At 45.0% G+C, this 18,526-nt stretch overlaps 1 protein-coding gene across 5 annotated transcripts in view; it reads left to right on the top strand.

The window, feature by feature from the left end:
* Positions 1-18,526, top strand: part of LOC128873276 (neuroligin-4, X-linked) — a 328,845-nt gene that overhangs the window by 69,306 nt on the left and 241,013 nt on the right. For 4 of the 5 annotated variants that reach the window (XR_008456382.1, XR_008456383.1, XM_054116734.1 and 1 more), the window contains exons 2-4: positions 5,925-6,299; positions 9,189-9,633; positions 11,378-11,553. Coding sequence is in view for 3 of the 5 variants with exons in the window: in XM_054116734.1 (XP_053972709.1) it covers positions 9,386-9,633; positions 11,378-11,553 (424 nt within the window). In the remaining 2 variants the exon portion in view is untranslated. The remainder of the gene's footprint in view (positions 1-5,924; positions 6,300-9,188; positions 9,634-11,377; positions 11,554-18,526) is intronic. The other variant, XM_054116733.1, reaches the window with a different exon arrangement.

Raw genomic sequence — 18,526 nt, 5'->3', positions numbered from 1 at the left:
TAGGGGATGGGTTTCACTCTTGAGACGTTCAGACTTTTTAAATTACGAGCACAAGTAGCGCAAGTCAACGTTTGTACTTCCAAGTCGCAATAAATATTCTAACATTCACTTAAATCGAGCACGTTGACGCGATTCCGCAAACGCGGTGCTCGCCGAATTATTAACGAAATAATAGAACAATGGCCGAGAATTTTGCAACAATCACCGGGATCGATAGAAGCTCTCTGCATGCGCGAGTGGTAATAGTCGATTAATGATGCAGCAAATCTGTTATACGTGGCCCAATTCATTTCGACGCAAATTTCTATCTTCATAAACCAAATTCAGCCGAAAACGAGGTATGACGGCTGATCGATGATCTAATTCGAATCCCCCTATCGGTTAAATTGAAACCGATCATCCCCGAAACGAGTATTCATCGGTGACAGTATTAAAAGAGGATCACGATTTCGTGACAAATTACAGGGAATCGCGATGGGTGTCTCCCACGAATGGTAAAATAAAAAAAAACCGGAGAGATGGTAATGGCTGGCACGCGGGAGTTATCAAAGTATTCTAATAAGGCCAGAAAAATTCTTGAAATAAACGGGTGGGAGGAGAGGGGGCGGGCTATCGATCATCTGTGACGTCCGCAGCGGGCCAAAGTTTCATCTGGCGCTGGGATGAGCCGGCATTATCTTCTTTCGCGGACAAGAGCGCAACGAGGTCGGCGCAATCCTGGAAATTTAATTGGAAAAGTTTCGACGGCGGTCTGCCCCTCTCGAATCGCCAAGTGCTCGCGATGTATCGGCTCGCGTTTCAACCGTGAATCGTCGTGGAGCCCGTCGAGACACGCGCCTATAAATCGCCCGTGTAGTATTCTAGTCGATCGTAGGTTCGTTTCAAACAGAGTTCCCCCGTATGCCTCGAAATGCCGATTAGAGAGTTGAAAGGGGAGCTTACGTTGCATCCCGCTGGAAATTAGTGATTTCGACGCCATTCCTGTCGATTGAATTTATACTGGTGGTAAGAAGATGACGAATAACTGATCACGGCTTGTAATTAAATCTGTGAGAGTCGAAATTCAAATCTGGTAAATGACGTAGGTGTTTGGTTGATGTTTGAATCGAATGGCTTTAGAATCGAAATTCACACTTAGGTTCCTTCACGCGTCATGATATAGAGCTTGCACTAAACCACCAGGTGCTAGTTACTGAAATAGAAAAGGGAAAAAGAGTAACGCTATCAATCCTGCCGTATTTTATTCTGGAAAGCCTCAAGTACGAATTCGACTCGTGGATGAAACAGAGTACGGGGAACGCAGTAGCTAAATAAATCATCGCGGACGTTCTCGCCACCGTAGATTTAATTTGCCCAACGACGATCAATCGGTGCTACAAACAATCCTCGCGATCCGTTGGGACTCGAATTCGCCAATTTTCAACGAACCTCGCCGGCCCCGGACAAATTTCTAATTGCGTTTCCCGGAATTTCAGGACGCAGTCTTTCCGCGTCGGGTCGCGCGATCGACGGCTCAGAAAGTGTACACAAGTTTATGCGAGACTGGAAATGCAATTTGCTGCTTTGACAGCCCGGCGAGCCTGGCCGAACCAGATTGGAATACGGCAACAATGGATCCGCAACGTACGGATTCACTCCGTTTCCTGAACAATACCGCTAATCAGGCAACTTCCTCCTTCACTGGCGAGGCGCTGCCTTCGTGCCCAGCGTTCGTTTCTGTCCACTTTACGCCCGATTCGCCACTGTCTTGTTACTTTTTATGCGAAATCAGCCTCGTTACTCAAAAGTGCGAGGATACTGGTTTTTATTTTAATAACAGCGCGTGGAACTGAAGGTTACAAAGTAATTCAAACGGAAACGAGGAAAAGAAATATTTTTTTAATAGTAGATAAATAAATCACGTGCTTCCTTAAATTTTGAAGTCCTGAACCTCTTATATATCTATCGAAAAAATTATCTTTCCACCATTTCCCAATAACCAACCCCCACAATCGCTATTACTCTCCATTCCACTTTATCCCTAAAGCATAAAAAACAGTCTGTAATTTATCCAAGCCTTCCTCAAACAAGTAGTACCAATCGATAGATACCCCGCCAATCGTTCTTCCCAATTCGCTCGCCGGTTTTAAAGACTCTAATTAACTCCCGTCCATGCCGTGCTGCCAGAAGCTTTTCAGGGACGACGGTGTCGACCAGCGCTGCAATTTTCCAGGGTGTAGGAATCGCGATAAATTCCATGTCAGCGTTCTTCGTACGCGAAGCGGTACTCCGTGCTCGGAGGTACGCGTTGTTGTGCTTTCGATTCGTCTCGTTACCGTTAATTGGGGGCGATTTTTTCGGCGGAATATCCGCTCCAGCCTTCGAGCCGTCTCGCTGTCGCGATAGCTTCGAAACTTTTCACCATGTTAGTCAGCTATAATAACTGGGCGCTATTTCTGCTGAACGGGGCTGGAAATAATTGATAGGGTATCGCTGAATACTTTACAGAAACAATTGTACGAGTCCTTGCGAGATACTCATCGGGAAAATTAAATTACATTCGTTGGACAAGTTGTTGGGAGTCGATGACTTGACGATTGGTCTGAAACCTTCCTCAAAATTCCTGTAATTTGGTAGAATGATTTCTAAGTGATTAATGAAATAATCTGTCTCCAATTGTAGTGATTCGTGGCTTGGGAAAGTAGACGAATTCGCAATTAAAATAAATTTGTTCCCCCAAATCCGAAATCCCGTGCGTTGTTCGAATCATTCGTTATAGAGTCGTAAATCCTGACGAAATGGTTCCTCGGAGGGGCACTCGATTCGCGAGTAGGCGAATAACTTTGGATCCTTTCATCCGCAAGTTCGAGGCCGGTTGCGGAACCAGTTCGGGGAAGTACGCATCTGCATCCACGGTTATAAACCATAACTTCCCTTAACTCGATTAACGTGTAACCTGATAAATGAACGACGCGCCAACTTCTAAGTACCTCCGAGCCTCGAGATCCATGTAAATTGCGAGTAAACGTCAATATAACAACGATGATCGATACTGGCCGCCGTCCTGGTAAGCGAAACCCCCGACACAGCTAAGAAACCGTCGCTGGGCTTCCAGCGGGATTAAATCGTCTCTTTATTGGATCCTTGACTGGAATTCCAGCGTTGTTTATTCATTTTAATTCTTGTTTGGGTAGGCACTGGGAAAAATCAACGGTGCATTGCGATTGAATGGCCGGGTAAATAATTTCGTAGCATTTCTTGTTTACTCTTTTTCATTCGAGCATGGAAAAATGAATAACACTCCATGTATAATTAGAAATTAATACATTAATCTCATAAATATTTGTACCCTTGATGATTCCAAATAAATGTTCCATTATAAACATGTACATAAATATACTTCACACTTTTATATACTTATAATGAAAAGTTTATTTCGAAACATTAAACCTACAATTCAATTTCGACAAATTTCTTCAATAGAATTTGGATTCTAAAACACTATTTCATGCTTTTTCTTAGATAGCCATCCTCCAGTGTCCCTAAAAAATCCCTCTCCCTTACCGAAAGGGATGAACAGGTGACCCAGCCGATCCTCGGTAGGTACACAGAAGGGCTGCATAGGTAATGCCCCCTGCGACACCATGCTGGTAGCCCCCTTGTCCTCAGGACCAGTGCTACCCTCTAGAAACAATTATTACTACTTGGCAAACTCAAACAGCCCGGACCTCGGGCGCCAGTTGCCAACTTCTCGGCAGCTGGTGCCCGCTCATGGTTCGATGGCGCGTGTCGACACGTGAACGCGTGTGCTACGTGTACAGTAGTTAGGCATGCGAACGATTGTTCCCATCAGTCGAGCATGGGATGATCAGGATGTAATGAAGTGTGCTACGGTTAATGACGCACTGGCTGGCCAGCTTCGTCGACAACACGCCTCTTCCTCCGTCTTCTCCTCTCTTTGTCTCTCGCAAGAGGAACTTGTCGGCCCCTTGGGATTCCATGCCAAGGAGCCGCGAATGTATTCGCGATACTCGGTTTTAGTCGAACAAGACCGCTGGAACTTTGAGTACTCCGTTGCTCCTGGCTTCCCGGTGTAATTCAATTTATGAATACGAAAGTTCTACACGGTCGGTAAACTGCGACGTCTGACGCACCGGGGACTTGCCAGTGTAAACGTTGATTTTTATAAAGGTAAATCGTGATACTCTAAGGATTAAGACACACCGGTTTATTGATCTTTAGAGTTTTTGAGTAAATGAACATTTTTTTGGACTGCTGAGAAATTGGCGTGAACGTAGAAAATGAATATATTTACCGTATCGTTTTGCTTCGCGTGAGAGGGATACTCGTCTTGTAATGAACAAAATATCGCAACGTGGAGTCAACATTGAACGGTGATAATTATCCTGCGTTCCGAGCAATCGTATATAAATTAATATCTACGTGCCAATTTAAGTTCCAAATTAATGTGTCGAAAATTGAGCTGAAATCGTAGCCGGATAATCGATGAAGTTTATGGTAATTTAATATGCTCTTTATGATGGAATAAATATGTGATTACTAACGATTAATAATTAAATTTAAGAGCATGGTAATCCTGAAAATCGATGAGATTGAATCACCTGAGAATTTTTCAAGCATTAACGCATGAGATGCTATGATTGGAGGACGTGCAAGGTATTGTGTCTCCATGATATCCAGCGTGATCTCTCTGTCTCATCGGAGGTCTCCTCGCCCCGAAAGCCATCCAGTTACGCTTCTCAGCGTAACCTCTCGTCATTTGCCCTCGGCAACCCGATAATATCCGCGCCGTGGATTCGCTTATTGGGTAGTTGTCTAATCGACTATGGAGCTCGATATAGGTATACCAGGTGCGCTAGTAACTGGCCGTGCCGCTCGACTCCCTCGATTAGTCTATTTAACGGCGCTAATTGGACGCGAAACTGCGCGTTGTTACGACGCGACTGCCTCCAGAGGAAGGCGTCTTCCTTTCTTCCCTGAAAGAGAATATCTCTGGCGTCTCGGCCTGAACTTCGAATAGCGTCTGAGCCGAAGAAGCGCGAGCGTCTCGACTTCAATCTTACCACCACTTAAGCAAGGAGATTATTCAGAAACTGGATGGAACGGCGATTTTCGGGGATATTAAGTTAGCGGAATTAGAACAATCGAGTGACCCATTTTCTCCAGCAGAGAGATCTGGCGCTATCGCTGGAACCGAAGAAGTAAAACTGATGTTTGCTTTGGTTTTAGGAGTGGAACAAGGAATTCTAACATCGTTAACCCATTTTTGAAAGAACTCCTGGAGAGTCGCGAGACAGGAATCTTCACTTGCATAGTGGTGGGATTAAGTGGATAGAAACGTTGCGATAGGGGATGGACACGATAAATTCTGTGGACCGTGCACACCAGTATACATTGTCGAACGACAGTCGTTTTTGGAGTTTACTTTGTAGCGACAGACTCTTGGAGATCCCTTATTTTTCTGTGCTTCTTAGATGGATCTACTTGCAGAGGAGATACAGCTGTATCGTTTTACGTGCTCGACCGTTGACTTCGATCCTCTGGTATACATTGACTTGGGGTACAAGGGTTTTACGGTCGCCAAACTGAAAGTATACATCGTCCGTGATCGATCGTGTGCCATCGACGTTGTATACTAGAGTTTTATTCGTGGAGTTTGTTTTCGTTTCGTTTCTGAATTTCTATGCAAATTTTAGAATATTTAGTAGACTACTTGATAAGATTTTATAATTAATATGCTTACAGTAAGGAGCAAAACTGAACCAACCTGACAGTAATTGTTACAAAAAATATTTATTATTATTGTTATAAATCGCAACAAAAAAAAAAACCTAGGAATGATTCCTTTTGCCACGAATAAACTAAACTTAACCCATTACAAATGAACTCGTAGCTTCAACGATTGTTTACTTTTTCTGTTTCAGAACTTCCTGCGGCTCCTCGAGTGTTATCGAATCCCGCCAACTACGAATGCAGGCTGACAGAACCCGAGTGCAGTATTCTAAATCGTACCCTCGAATAGTGACCGAACCGTTCGCGTGAATGATATCGTGCATCGCGTCGCATGAGTGTCCCCGCGAGCCTGTCCCTCCTCGAGCGAAGCCGCGCTTCTAGAAACGACGATGGGGACGAGATCGAGGAATTAGGCTCAAACGATCCGAAAGGCACGTCTCGACGCGTTTCAATCGATTTCGAAGCATGCCTCAAGACTCGTAGACGCGATTCCTCGTCTGCTGCTGGTCCTGGTTATCCAGAATGGCGAGAGCGAAGTTAATTAAAGCCAATGATCGAATCTAATGGTAAGGCATCGCGATCGTGCGTCAGTTGACATCGATTTTGATCGTTTCCACGCGAGATATCACCTTGGGATTCTCCTCTAGGCGACCTAGAATCGGGAAATTTTAGAGTTGATAATTTCGAGTCTGAACTGAACGTAGAACTGAAGGAATTCTTAAGTATCCCGAGACGGGCCCCTTCTGCGTGGGTAAAACCTCCTTCCTCGGGGTAATTGCAGCTGGTTTTATGATTTAGGTGAACTGGTTAACTCCAGAACTCCCTTTATTAAATTATTGCTTTTTCAGTGTGCTTTGAAACTAGTTTTATATTTTGATATTTTTTATTTAATTTAAGTGCTCACCCCAATTGGGACTTTCGCTCGCTAATTCTTTTGCATTTTAGAGCTTTTTAGTGCTATTTAATAATAAATTACCTTCTTCCATCGCATCGCATTCTTCCGAGGAGTAACGAACTTCTAAACGTAGATGTCGCCGAAATGCTTGACTGGTACTACTGGAATTCGCGTTTGTCCTGTAGGAAGCGATGATCAAACTCCACGTCATTCCCAAAATCCTTGGCGCCGTTTGAAAGGATTTCGAGACATCCTTCGTCTCGAGAATCTTCAGGATTCGGGAGGAAAGATTCGAACGCCGTTGATAAGCAAGCCTGGGATCACCTAGTAGAGCCGAGCGCCCGAAATAGCTTATCTTCTTGGTCCCCCGCGCGTAGATGACGAAGAGTACGTGAGCCAGTTAGACGATAGCGAACTCCAGTCTCCCGTCGAGGCTGATAAGTGCTGATTTCCATAATGGTCCCTCGTACGAATACGCTCGCTTCGGGCACTGTCTTATCGGCCCCCGAGCGAGGAAATTGATCGACATCAGATTGATTCGAGGTAACTGTCGCCGTTTTATAAATAGTCATTGCGATCGAGAGGAGTGCGGGTCGAAGTAGGGGGTCCCAATTTGCCTCGAAGAACACAGTAAGTTTTATGCGCAAGAAGTAGCCAGTGCTCGCGATAACTGAGACGTTTCTAGCTCCAGAGATGGAGGAATAGTTGAAGTTGAGACTTATCGCGTGACGCTTTTTCTGGAGTCTTTGCTAGAAAGAAGCTTCCAGTGGACGATGAGAACGATTACTTTTCAAAGATAGTGACGATGTTAGCTTCTATCTTCATGAGTAAATATATTGCTAGAAAGTAGAAAGTTTCTTTAATCTTCTCGATCCTTAGCTGTAATTTTCAAAAAATTTAAGCTTCTGGAAATTAGAATTCATAAGTAGCAAGACATGAAGTTCAGCCAGATTTCAATTCACTCCTTCAAATTAGTAACGTCTCGGGCTAAGCTTGCACCACCCTGGAGAGGATATACTTTACCGGTCTTATCGAAGAGGCAAACTTCTTATCCTCTCTCGCATCACTGACAGTCGTTTTGCTTTATCTCGCATCAAGGAGCCCGGGATGAATATTTCCGACACGAAATGAGAATACAGAACGAGCGAGCTCGAGATGGACGAAGCTCCGTAGCGGAATTATTATTCTGTTTAGCGTATCGTCGATGAGCTTTGTCGCGATAAAAGAAAGGTCAGGGTTCTCGCAGAGAATTTCTCATCTTGTTTCACAACCTCTGACTACGAGCTGCAACGTAACCCTGGGAAGGAGGTTATTCTGCATGAAAACTGAATAGAAAATGCGGAGTGAATATTTTTTCTACGAGCCTCCGTTTTCGAGGAAATTGATTTTAATTCTATTTGGGGCACGCGGTCACCCAATTTTAAACGTGTAATCTAAATGCGATTTTCTCGCTAATGGTGCACTATAAACGAAAACTGCATTTATCTTTTTCGATGCAATTTTGCTCAGTGGAATATTTGAATGTGCTAGATTTTTAGTAATACTCTTATTCGAGGGTGGATGGGGGATAAACTACCCACTGTTTCGATGGAAATTCGATTATACCGCAGCCAGTAATCTTTTCGGGAGTGTCCATTGTGAACTGCAAAATGAATCTGAAAAAAGGATGATTTTACGCGAAAACTCGATTCGAAAACGTAGAATAAGAGTTTCTCGTACAAGCTTACTCTTTCGGAGAAATCGATTTTATTTGATCCGATGTTTCGCAAATGCAATTATTCGAAAGTAAACTCTCCTCTCCCGAATAAACTCGATGAAATCGCCTAGCGAGAATTTGTCGCAGCCCAGAGGACGAATAACAACGTAAATCTGTAGGAAGAGGAGATTCCACGTGAAAAACTAAATCGAAAATGTGAAATGAAATTTTTCGTACGAGTGTCCGTTCTCTAGTAAATCGATTTCAACAATATATGACGCGACGCCCACCCGAAATCCGATTTCGTGCGTGCTCTTTGAAAGCGATTTTCTCGAAAACTTTGCACAGTAGACGAAACCATCAATTCGCATGTTCGATGCACTTTTTCCAGAGGAATATTCATTATTAATCCGCTTTCTGATAAATGCGATTATTCGAGAGTGAACGGAAGGTAAACTGCCCTCTAGCCCGGAAGAGTATTCGAACAGGAAGTACTTTCATTGGGTGCCCAGAGAGCGAACTACAGAGTAAACTCCAAACGGGCATGATCCTGCATGAAAACTGTAACGAAAGTATAAAATAAAATTTTTCCTCCCGAATCTCCAATTCCGGGAAAATCGGTATTAACTAAACGCGACTTCACGCGCGATTATCTCGAAAACGGTGCTGGGTAGTAGAAATCATTCCTCCACCTTTTCGACGCAATTTATCGAGGAGCATATCCCTAGGTGGTTCGATTTTTCATAAATAATATCATTCAGGGGTAAACTACCCTCCGCTGCAGATACCTTTTATGATCTCGTAGCTTTGCGTGGCGCACAGGATTGGCTAGGGTTTATGAACAGGTTCCAACTGATATTTCAGGGAAAACCGCAAGCCTGCGTCGGTGTGGCGCGCAGTTAGCGCTCGAGCAGGTCTAAATGAAGAGCGATCGTCGCGGGGACAGGTGATCGATACCGATTGCGAGGAGCGGCCGCGAGCCGGGCGAGCGTGTGTGCGCGCGCGCGTGTTCGCAGGGTAATCGTGGCGGTAGCGCGCGCGGGGGAGGGCCGGATAGCAAGATGGAACTCTTCCTGATTCTCGTCTGTCTGATTGCACCGCCCACCCTCTCGCTCTCGATTAAGGGCCAGCTCAATCCACGGATCGTTCAGACCCGATACGGCGAGGTGCAAGGGCTGATACGAACCTTCGACTACGGAAAGAACACAAAGTCAGTGGACGTCTACCTGGGGATACCGTACGCCACCCCACCGGTCGGTGGTAACAGATTCTCACCGACCAGGGCGCCCAGCCCGTGGGAAGGAGTCAGGTGAGCTTCAAATTTTATTTCGCCCCTCGTGTGTCTACCCTTCCATCCTCTGCACACGTCGATCGGCCACCTTCATGCCAAGTGTAAACACCCTGGGTTGCATGGGAATTAAGTGAGACTGAAAAATCGATTCCTTAGGTGGCTGTGTTATTTTTGGAAAAGGATGTTATCGAAGAGATGCTGTTGCATGGTTCGAGGGATTACCTTTTATTTTTCTTTCTGCAGGGTAAATTTTTGATACGACAGTAGGGTAAAATTAGAAAACAAGTAGTACGGAGTATGGTAATACTCTATATATGTATTTGCTTGTAATCGAGTCGAAAACGTTTGCACACTCTTTTATATTAAATGTCCTTTACTCACAGTCATGCCAGAAGACAGTATCCTTCGGATAGACACACAAAGCTTACAAACCCTCCATACAATTTTAACCTCAGCCATATTCTACCCTTCTAAATGAAATAGAAATCGATGGACTGACAAGCTTAGGTGTCTCATCTAATACAAAATACGTAACTATAGACACGAATCATGGCATTCCAACAAATTATTCCAAAATTTTACAGGAGTTTGATTTTGCCGAGGTGCATTCTGGTCCCCGGATTTCTCCTAATGCGCGGATTCTTAAACGTGTTCCAGCGGCATATTTCCCACGAAGTTATGTCAAGCTGTTCCTTTGAAATTCGCTCAAGTATTCAGCCCGTACGCCCTTTCATGGTCACTACCCTGTCATTCTGCGCGGCTTCGCGGAATAAAAATGCACTTAAAGTCGTTTGCGGGACTTAGAGGAATGTCGACGACACAATTTTCAATGTCTTGCGCCCCTCCGTCGCCATCCCTGTCTCCGAACATAAAATGAGAACCCGGTCGCTGTTACTTTGGACGCGCACCGCCAAAAATACAACGGGTTCGCCGAACTGACAGCGCCTGGAATTTAGAGATCCATCTCTTGGATTTCCCTTAATCCGGCCCACGGCAGAAAGTTGAATTCCTGGGGACAACAATTTCGAATATTCCGCAGCGCCGAGAGGCGACGGTTCTTCGCTTTCGAGCGCTTCCTTTCTCGCCACTTTGTAGTGATACGGAAACAGCGGTGTAGTTATTCACGACCTTAATCTGCATACATTACACAGACCAGAGAAACAAAATGGAGTTCAAAATAGACCGCAACAAATTACTCGCGAAAGGGACACAATGGAGTACCCACGGAACACTGAAGTTAACTCACCGCGACTCCAATTATTTTTGGCTCCTCGAAGGCACCGTAGAATGAGGAATTAACAAATTGTTGAAGGTGATTTTTAATTGTTTTTTATATTGGATATGTTTCGATGCTTTTATTGAACGTTCGGTGTTTTTAATCACCAGAAAGGTATTCATCAGAAAAATTAATTTCTAAATATTGCGGTTTTTAAAAGCACATTAGATATTGATCAGGCAATTAAGGAATCTGAGGTAAACACAGCGGAATAAATGCACAAAGGGATCCAAAGCAGTCCGATCTCAATCCTTCCAAATAATCGGACTTTGACTGTTTCATCCGACCCATACCAGTGATTCCTCGACTTCATAGCCTCCCTTTTTAGCCGCTCCCTCGTCGAACGAATGGAAATGTAGTTATAGATGGAATTAACAGCAATCATTCGATCGAAAAGCCGCGGTCTCCCAAGAACCGTGCGATTCGAGCGTTCGATTTATCCGTGCCGTCACGCATGAGTGGGCTCAAGCGAATCCCTCTTTGCAGATTATCGGACTCGGTCGGTCCAGTTTGCCCCCAAAAGCTGCCCGACATCTCGAATGAGCAAGAAGCACTGGAGCGTATGCCGAAAGGCCGGCTGGAGTACTTGAAAAGACTGCTGCCACATCTGCGGAATCAGAGCGAGGATTGCCTCTACTTAAACATCTACGCGCCCGCCATGGGTGAGTAATTATACCATGAACCGTTTTGCGTACCGCGAACGAACAGGAATTATCGTTTCTCGTCGGATCGAGCCATCGAGGCCGACGGGGATAACTTTGCCCGCGGAAGTGCAATATATATCCCGAAAGTGGTTGTACATCAAGAGTAAACGATTTAAAGAGGGTTTGTTAGAACTTTCCCGCGTGTTTCGAAGCACTGGAACGCGGCTGCAAATTTTCTGATGGGACTTTGAACTTGCCCTCCCTTGTTTGCAACTTTATACAGCTCCTTCGCTAAATTAATTTTGATATAGATTCCACAACGATTTCGATCATTTATGAACGTAATAGGAACGACAAACTCAACTCGATTTTATATCACTTCGGAGAGACTGTATGACAAAAATTGCAGGATTACCTCATGTATTTTAACAAAATTCCGAATCATCTAATACGAAGATCCAAACCTCCTCTAAAATTTTAATCGAATTGAATCCCACGCCTGCGAAAACGTGACTCGACGTCGAACGCTCATTTTGCGATTGACGTTAATAAAAAGAATTCTCCTCCGGATATTCGACAAATCGTTTCAGTCGCTGGTGGTGCGAAACTGCCGATAAATAAGACAACGAGAGACAGAGACGAGACTGTTGGCTTCTGGGGATGCGAGAACGTCGAACATCGCGGCATGTACACGCAATATGTTTCCCTCTCGAAACGCCCGCTCGTCTCGTACCCCCGCGCACCTCCTTCTACACACACACACACGCGCACACACACACTCACACAGCTTTGACGTTGCGTGGAACGGTTTCAATAATAGTACATCATTGGATTTTCCACTTGAAATAGGAAATTTTACTCTCCTCCGCTTTTTGAATCCACCCCGACCCCCTGACGGACCCCCCGTTTTTCTTGTAGCCTCTCCCGAGCCGGAAATTGAACGGCAAAGGTGACAGGAATGCCAGGACGTTTTCTTGCGTGACGCAACGAGAGGAGGTGTTTCGAAGGGTTGAAACCGAGGGGAGTGGAGTGGATGGAAGAGGAACTTGAACCGTTGTGGTTGATGGAAATGTAAATTAGTCGAGAAGTACATCGTGGTTTCGATTACAGGGTGGGGTGTGTTGCTTGAAGCAAAGCAGGATCTGAATACAACATAATACCCTGACTAGGCAATTTTTTATAATTTTGTCTACTAATAATTTCTGCTCGACGTTCTACCTTCTATTCTTGGACTATTCATTTCTACGAATGATTTCCTTTGAGTAAAGCTATTATTTCAAATTTTATTTAAGAAATCACCTCTTTTTATACTTAGATGTAATCAAACTATCTACTTCCTTGCTTGAGCTAGCCTAAAAAAAAAAAAAAAAAAAATATCGAAGGCATTTCTGAAGACTTCTCCGAAATTTCAGATACAAATCAATTCCAAACACACAGTCTATCAACAGTATTTTCACCATCTTTGCCACGAAATCCCAACATAGGTCCTCCGTACTATTTGTCAAAGTCTAAAGGGTTAGCGACATCCCGAAGAAAGGCACCCCTCCGCTCCCCTCTGACTATAGACACACATTTTACATCGGACATTCACTGTCCCCAGTCCCCACCCTCCCAACCCCTCGCGGATCCAGGTCAAACCGCTTTCATCTCTTTCGTGTATCGCGGCGTGCACGTTCGCGTTTCGACAATGAAACATCCAGACGTAAATGTAAGCCGGAACAGGAAACCAGAACACGCTATTCTGCAAGTCTGCGCGCGAGCGTGACTACCTGCTACCGGGACCTGGTGCCTCGGCAACTGTCCAAAATGCGAAACTACCACGGATGCGTTCGCCCCACCAACCCCCTGCTCTCTCTCTGTCGTGTTCGAAAAATAGTCACGACCCTTCTGCTCGGTGAATAATGCGACATTTCTATGTACCGGAAAAACGAAGAGAATCGAGGACAGCGGATGCGGTGGGAGGACTTTAATTTGTCTGCTTGGTCTTCTCCGATCTAGCTCTGTCGAAAATGGCTTCCCTATCCGGCGAGACTTCGAGATATTAGGCTGGAAATTACGAAACATTTCGATTACGTTCGCTAGGAAGTCATATTTTGTCGTTGGGGAGTTGTCATAGTCGAGATCTAAATCCAAAGAAGTGGAATATCAAAAACCGAAAATCCTCGATTTACTCGTGACTCGCAACCTAGTACCATCACCAAACACGCCCAAACGCAGAAATTCCATCGAGGACGTATGCATGACAGTTTCGTACATATCTGAAGATCAAACGTTTCGCCACGTCTCGTGTCCCCGTTTACTTCGAATCAATAATAGCGTAATAGGAATGATAGCGAGCAAACCGTGTATCGTCGACGTAAGTAGGGACTCGACGGATACGTCCATCCTGCGTAGCAATCGACAAGATGTTCCGGCAGGTCGCGAAGCTAAATGTTGCCTGGCAACGAAGGACACCGTCTACGTTGCCATTGGTGACATGCGGGATTACCTAGCCGCGAATTGATTCAGCCAGGAGCTGGGAAGATGCTCGTGAAGCATTACATGTGTTTAGTGGGGTGCCGAAGGGCAACGCATGTTTGATATCCTTGAGGATCTTGGGACATCACAGGCAGCTCTTGTTGGATATCCTGACATCGAGTGGATCGCGTCAAACAAGGTGTCTGGATGTACTACAATCGCATTAGTTAATTAACGCTTTCAGACTTGAATTATTCTTTTTCCTTGTACTAAGTTAATTTAATTTATTAAGTTAACTTGTACTGCTTTTTATCCAGGATGTCTAGATTTTCATCGTATCTTGTGTATTTTCCTTCACGCCACTCGAACAAAACAGCGATATTTTATCTCTAAAGCGATAACACATCCCGAGGAAAGCTTCGTTCGCATCTACATTCAACACGCCGCCTGGCGAGGCTCGGGATGGAGCATGTCTAACTGGGTCGACCGTAAAACAGAAAGTACGATTTGATGACGTGACTGGTACGCGGGTGTCAACGCTGCGGGGTTGTCTGGGGTGCGTGACAAGTCCCAACTCTGATAGAAGGCATCCTCTGTGGCTCGAGAGTCTTTTTGGTCTCGAGAATTTATTCTGAAGGTGCAATATCTCAAAAATCCTTTAAGCTTCTACTGTTGAGGCAATTATTACGTATCTGTCGCGTTTCTCTCGAGCGAAATTCCATAAACAACCTAGCCAAAAGGGTTGCGAATGTCCTGCGTTACGCTTTTCAACGTGCTCCGAGCGATTAATTCATCTCATTCGCGGAGGTGCTCGGACTGTCAAGATTTCATGGTTTTCTGCGCCGGGTAGGAAAACCTTAATTAAGATGGTCATAAAGTAACTCCCACCAGTGCCAATCGCGTGGAAAGCTGAATCGTCAAAGAAACGGCGCTCGCAATTAGTACCGTTGCGTCTCGTTAACGGAAGCTCACTGGTTTTCACGAGGTGGCTTTATGAAGTTACCTGTTTAAGCGCGCAACAAGCTCACCGTTGCTACACAAAAGGGAGACTCCAAAGGAGTCTCGTCTAAGTGCCATCCCCGGCAACAAGGACGTCGAGAGTCCTTCCGACAGCCCCTTCCAAACAGCCCATCAGCAGAAGTTCATACATGTCACCGCATTATTAAATGTGGTTCCGCGTACTTCGCTCGAGTCGTGTCGCTACCAAGCGATCGATCCTGGCTTCTAGCGGAAAAGTAACGTCAACCGATCTCCGCGCCATTCAAAGACAATCGGGTCCACGAACCTGCTGCCATTCAAAACTTGGCAATCATACTCCTCTAGTGCACTCGTCCCTGGATGTGAGTAGGCTCTTTCGCTTCCCGTTGTTTCGCTTTACGTAGTCCTGCGTTGGTTAGACGCTCTTCACGGAGTTTCGCTTTAAAGAAAATTCCCAACTGAGCATCAGCAACAACACCACGATGGATAAGTCTCACATACTATAACGTCCCCAAGTTAAAATTCTACGAAATCCACTCACTCAAGCTTCGGTTTTCCTCAAGGAAGCTCCCTGTTCCAAGCTACCAAACGCAACACCCCGCTTACTCACGGTGTAGACGATTAAGAGCAAGTAGGCTGGAATCATTCGCGTCATAAAATACCGACGAATGGATGCGAGTGTCTTCTGGAATACGTGAACAGTAACGTGCCAACGTGGACGGGGTAGGTCGGCGAAGCAACCACCGCGAAGATGAAATTCAAAGACAGAGGCGAGAAGAGTAGACAGCGAAGAGTGGAGCCATCAAACGCGAGAGCAACGTAGGAAATTCTCTGAATATTTCACGCGGCTCGCCTTCTAGACGCTTTCGAATTCGGTCTCCGGCTCGGTTCTTTCATTTTTTCTTTTTTTTTCGGGGACCGACCTATATTCCACTGAACGAAAGATAAAGAGCTTAGAAAAGAAAGGGTTCCACGTGTTGCGGCCGTCGAGTCGTCCGATTAGAACGGAGACTTAAATGTTCCACATCTTTCTTACCTCTCGCCTCGCTGGCCGGCTCTTATTAATGATCTACCTGATCCAGGGTACTCTTCTGATCGAGCTGCGGGAGTTACGTCGCTCAGACTGTCGATACGAATCTTGGGAACGAGGCTATCGGGAAGACTTTGAAAAAAGGGGCGATGGAGATAAATGATTTATTAGATCGCGTGGTTGCTCGATGAGAAGGTTCCCATTTTTTAAATTATATTGTTGGGAATGGTTGCAGAGAGGGTTTAGCTAATATTGTTCCTTAAACGTGAAGATTTTATTTCTGGGAATACACGAATCTTTAATAGACACTTTCTTTTCTAACAGTGAGGAAGTACATTATTTCTAGTATCTAGCAGAGCAGAATTTGAAAATTAAAATACTACTGTCTTCATTCTTACCTTAACTCGTTAAAACAGAGTCAGTTTGGGCACTTCGTGGCAACGTGAGAAACAGAATTTGTGGAACCTGACAATATCAAGCAGCAACACGTTGTAAACCCCATAATTATACCGAAACCAAGAGAAACGTTTCAAAGCCTGATCACCAAGGCCCTCCCACCCTTAATCGCCCCATCGAATCGTTCAGCCCAACACGTTTCTTTCTACCCTTCTCTTTCGCCCTCATAGGGCTTGGGAATGAGTCCAGCAGTGGCCCTCATAAACTCGAAAAGCGTTCTCGCTGCAGGTTACGGGGGAAAAAAAAATACGCGACGAGCAAGAAAACGCTCGCTCCGACGAGGTGCAAGCAGTGCTTGATCATCGACTGGCATTAAGGGGATCCCGTATCGACGATACAAAGGAACGCTCTCGACGGAACAGGGGAAGCCACTTTATCTTTCGTCCCAAGCGAACGAGCAAATAATTTCACGGCCCGTACCCCGTGGCTGGATGCTCGCAATTCACGCTCCGCGTCCAAGTATTTCAGAGTTGAAACGAATTCCCTGGAACTTACCACGGTTCGATTATTAATTCGCGGCCGAGTGGAAGTTTGCTACCTTCTTCGGGGCTGGCCAACGAGAATTGTGAGTGCAGGCGGCCGTGTGATTGCTGGTCGCTCTCTTTGTTAGCTCCTACGGTGGTTCTTTGGTGCTGATCATTCGGCAAACAGAAACTTATTTGCAAACGCGGTAATGTTTATTCGGCGAGAACTGAGATGGAAAGACTTTCCATCGTGTTTTCCTCACCTTAAGAGTTCTCTTTAGTGATTAATTCGAGACTATCGAGAAGAGCGTGGAGTACAAGAATAGAAGGGTAGTTTGTTCGGATTAATAAATATACGAACTCTCGAATATCTACATATTTTAATATCATGAAAATTTAAATCTCCATCGCTCTGAAAATTCGACCCGCTTGTAATCTACATTTTTCGATGCGATCAGTGACTCTCTTTTAGAGAGTCACGCGGAGGAGAAATAAACCGCGGTGCGTAAACGTCCGCGTGGAATTTTTCGGGGTTGCTCGTTGGGCGACAAACGACGCGGAAACGATTGCCGGGGGGCGAAATTAAAATAAAAACAGAATTTTTATCCTCCGTTATGGCAGCTTTATCCCGGAGTTTTCTGCATTGTAGATTTCCGAGTTATCTCGACGAAAATGTCGAATAATTTCCGCAAGCGTTACACGGTTGTTACGTGTTTTACATTGCGAACGGTCGAAATTGCGGTTGAAAAACGCGGAGGAAGATGAATGAAAACCTTCGTCGTCCCGTCTGGTTCTGTTAACTCTATACAAATTACTCGCATCGAAATTAATTCACTGCGTGGCTATTCACTGTGCTGATAATTGGAGTGCGTAATTGTTTGCTTCGTACAAATTTATGCGTGAAACAATGGACATAATTACAATCGGCACTCCCTTTTTAGTCGTTTTGATTAGATTCTAACGCTACACACGATTGTTATTAATTTCGGACCATAACAGTATGCTAGTCACAAAATTTTCCTTGTTCCATCAAACTTCAGATGCCTTAATATTTAATTCCCACCGAAAATCAATTTCGTAGGCTAATAATTCCAGTTGACTGAAATTGGTAATGAGCGTTGTCGTAAAACAAATTCTTTCTCGACACGGGGAACTAGCTCTAACAACGCCAATTCGTCTATCCATCAAGACAGCCGCGTCGCCAGGGACGATTTACGTTCGGTAAACGAAGACCACGCGACCTGCTAACCTTCGTTAGTTCTCGCCGATTAATAAAACGTCGAAATGGGACGGGACTCGAGAGGACGGCTATTAATTACCAGCGGCGACCGCAGGCATTAGTAATGCCGTTTCGACCCCGGGAAATCGCGCAAACGTCCGCACTTGTCGCGGTGAACTTTTTACGTTTTGCACGTCGAAACGCGATATTTCACCCAGGAGTTACCGGCGGGCCTTAATTCGAATAATAGCGAGGTCGATCAGGACCAAACGAGACGTCGAACACCTTTACAGTGAGGATTTAGTTGGAGGAACTGTAACGAAGTGGAGATATTAGTTTGATTTTATAGTGGATTTTTAGAAAATCATACTGCAGGTCGTGGATAGG

Source organism: Hylaeus volcanicus, chromosome 3 (genome assembly GCF_026283585.1).
Source record: "Hylaeus volcanicus isolate JK05 chromosome 3, UHH_iyHylVolc1.0_haploid, whole genome shotgun sequence".
NCBI lineage: Eukaryota > Metazoa > Arthropoda > Insecta > Hymenoptera > Colletidae > Hylaeus > Hylaeus volcanicus.
Note: the sequence above shows the minus strand (reverse complement) of the source record. Positions and strands in the feature narration are given on the sequence as shown.